Source organism: Grammomys surdaster, unplaced genomic scaffold (assembly GCF_004785775.1).
Source record: "Grammomys surdaster isolate TR1022 unplaced genomic scaffold, NIH_TR_1.0 126197, whole genome shotgun sequence".
NCBI lineage: Eukaryota > Metazoa > Chordata > Mammalia > Rodentia > Muridae > Grammomys > Grammomys surdaster.
In genome coordinates this window covers 278,402-281,465 of record NW_021621002.1, presented here as the reverse complement: position 1 = coordinate 281,465, position 3,064 = coordinate 278,402, and the positions used below count along the sequence as shown (strand labels likewise).

General features: G+C 33.5%; 1 protein-coding gene across 1 annotated transcript; it reads left to right on the top strand.

Moving 5' to 3' along the window:
* The first annotated feature begins 610 nt into the window (after window positions 1-610).
* Window positions 611-1,552, top strand: LOC114613178 (vomeronasal type-1 receptor 90-like). Its single transcript, XM_028758372.1, has one exon. It carries the CDS (start codon window positions 641-643, stop codon window positions 1,550-1,552), a length of 912 nt encoding a protein of 303 aa, XP_028614205.1. The 5' UTR covers window positions 611-640.
* Window positions 1,553-3,064: the final 1,512 nt, after the last annotated feature.

Here is a 3,064-nt window from a genome sequence, read left to right as displayed (position 1 = left end):
GTGGGAAAGTAAGATTTATTGTAAAAAGGAATATAAAAACAGGTGGATTGAGAAAGATACTTTGCTGATTAAAATAGTGGAATAATAATAAATTATCATGGTGATTGCATTAGAATTATGAATCCAAGCATGGTTAGTTGAAATCTAGAGCATAGTAAAATTATAGAACATGATACTGAATCATATGGCATATTGGCTTACTTTTGAGAATATTTTCCAGATTAATGTATCATTTATTCTCTTGTAGGAATACAATTAACATTCTGTGCTTATCATTACTGTTTAGGTGTTAACTATGAAATGAGGCATATAAATCAACAGGATTGGTTTTCTAAAGCATGAGACTCAGATGTAATACAGGGCAGCAAAGTGAACATCCTGTACAGATATTATTGTGATTATAGTTATTATATATAATTTTCTCTGTATAAAGCAGGTACATGGAAGATAGAAATGTAGGTTATGATATACATTCTGGAAGATCAAGAGTTCAGAGTCAGGATTTTCAAGAATTAGTATGGAAAATAGAACAATAGTATAGCTAGTGTATCAGGAACACAGTGATGTGTGCTCTATTTTTTTTTTCAGACATATGAAATAAACTTCTACTATGGTCTTAAGATGAATACACTCTTCACTTATGTTCTCACTCAAGATTGTTCTTTATTTCCAAGCTGGGCTTGGAGTCCTAGCCAATATATTTCTTGTTTGTTTCTATATTTACATAATCATAGGTCACAGACCTAAGCTCACAGACCTGATCTCCTGTCAACTGACCTTCGTTCACTTAATGATGTTCTTCACTGGAGGGGATATTTGGCTTACAGACTTATTTGAGACACTGAACATTGAGAATGATTTCAAATGTAAGGCAACTTTTTACATAAGCAGAGTAATGAGAGGCCTCTCTATCTGTACCACTTGCCTCCTGAGTGTGTCCCAGGCGGTCACTATCTGCCCTAGCACCTCACTCTTGGCAAAGTTTAAACAAAAACTAAAAAAATACATGATATATGCTTTCTTTTGTATGTGGTCTTTCAATTTGTCCTTCAGTAGTAACCGGATCTTCTATGTTGGTGCTTATACCAATGTGAGTGAGACTAGCCAGATGAAGGTCACTAAATACTATTCACTCTTACTCATGAACTACATCATCAGAGGACTGATTTTAATAGTGACAACTTCCAGAGATGTGTTTCTTATAGGAGTCATGCTAACCACAAGTACATACATGGTGATCATCTTGTTCAGACATCATATGCAATGCAAGCATCTTCATAGTGTCAGCTACGTGAGACCATCCCCTGAGAAAAGGGCCACCCAGACCATCTTGCTGCTGGTGGTTTTCTTTGTGGTCATGTATTGGGTAGACTTCATCATCTCAACGACCTCAGTTCTGTTATGGGTGTATGATCCAGTCATCCTAACTGTTCAGAAGTTTGTGATGAATGCCTATCCCACAATTACTCCATTGGTACAAATCAGTTTTGATAACAGAATAATCATTATGCTAAAAAATCTGCAGTCAAAATGCCACCAAATATGTTTTTAAAAAGATGTTTTCTCTCTTTTTTAAAAAGCTAATAAATAATTTCTTATTTATATGTAAAAGTGTTGTGCCAGACTGCATGCCTTTATGTGTTCCCCTGCCCCCACAAAGGTAAGAAGATAACCTTGAATACCCTGGAACTGGACTTATAGCTGGTCATAAAGAGTTATTTTGTGCAGCCTTACTTATTTTGTTTTCAAAATACAGATTCTTTTTAAAGTTTAATGGTTCAAGTAGCAGAGCAAAATTCTTCACATGAATTAAAATAAAATGTGTGCTGTTATATGTATACACTTTTTGAGGTTTCTTTTGTCAAGATGTAGAGAATTCTTAAGTTACCTGTACACAATAAGTTGATATTTCCACATGAGTTATCTTTTTCCTTTTTAATTTGTATAATAAATATTGCTTTGATACTGAGGTTACTCAAAAGAAGGTCCTCATTGATATTAAAGTTTAAGCTTTCTTTTGTTTGTAATATATATGTTTGTATGTAATATATATATGTTCACTCATCAAAAATAGTTTAAAGATTTTGTTGTAGACTTTGTTGTCTATATTTTCCTCTAATCATAATTTGTGTGGATCTATAAAAAATGTGAATTTTAAGTTTCCATTTTTTATTACAGTTAGTTAATGAGACTTCTTTGAACATGTCATGTGCTTGTTTAATTTTTCTTCATTTTATCTATTTATTGAAATATTGGTGGTGAATAAAATTTTTATACATATTCATCTTTCACAATGTGTATCTATATCCATTTATGTGTGTGTTCACAGCTGAAGGATGTGCATATATGCACACGTGGAGGGCAGGAGATAATATTGGCTGCTGTTCTTAACTGCCATTCATCTGGTGTCTTGTTAGGCTATCTCTCTCTGTGATGTGTACCAATATAATATTCTCAGGATTTCTCCTGTCTCTATTTCTCCAGTTTGCATTCACCACCATGTTCATCATTTCAACATTATGCTTTTATTTTATTGAAAAAAAACTTTTTCTCATAATATATTATGACTAGAGTTTCCAGTTCCCCTACTCCTCTTAGTTTGATACTCTTGCCTCAGTCCCCAGCATCCTTCCCCTCCTTCCCTTACTCTATACCAAACTTTTTTGATTATGTTGATTATGGCTTGATTATGAATGACTTAATAGTTAAAATTTATATAAATTAATAACATGCACCACATGCGTTTTTTTAAGTCTGTGTTACATAACTCAGAATGGGGTGTTGCTGTTGTATCCTTTTAGCTGCAAATGCCATAAATGTAATGTTCTATTATGGAAATATATCACATTTTCTTTGCTCATTCATCTGTTAATGGACATCTTGGATGCTGCCAATTTCTGGATATTATTAATATTCAGTGCCTCTGTAGTAGGAAATCTCCTCTGGGTATATTTTTTTTATTGGCTATTATATTAATTTAGATTTCAAATGTTATTCCTCTTTCTAGTTTCCATTCCACAACCCCCCTTTCCCATCCTGTTGTCTCCCGCCCTTGTAAGGGTGT

What these genes read in the sequence shown, in the direction of transcription:
- LOC114613178 (XM_028758372.1), top strand. Translation starts at nt 641, where the DNA reads ATGTTCTCACTCAAGATTGTTCTTTATTTCCAAGCTGGGCTTGGAGTC.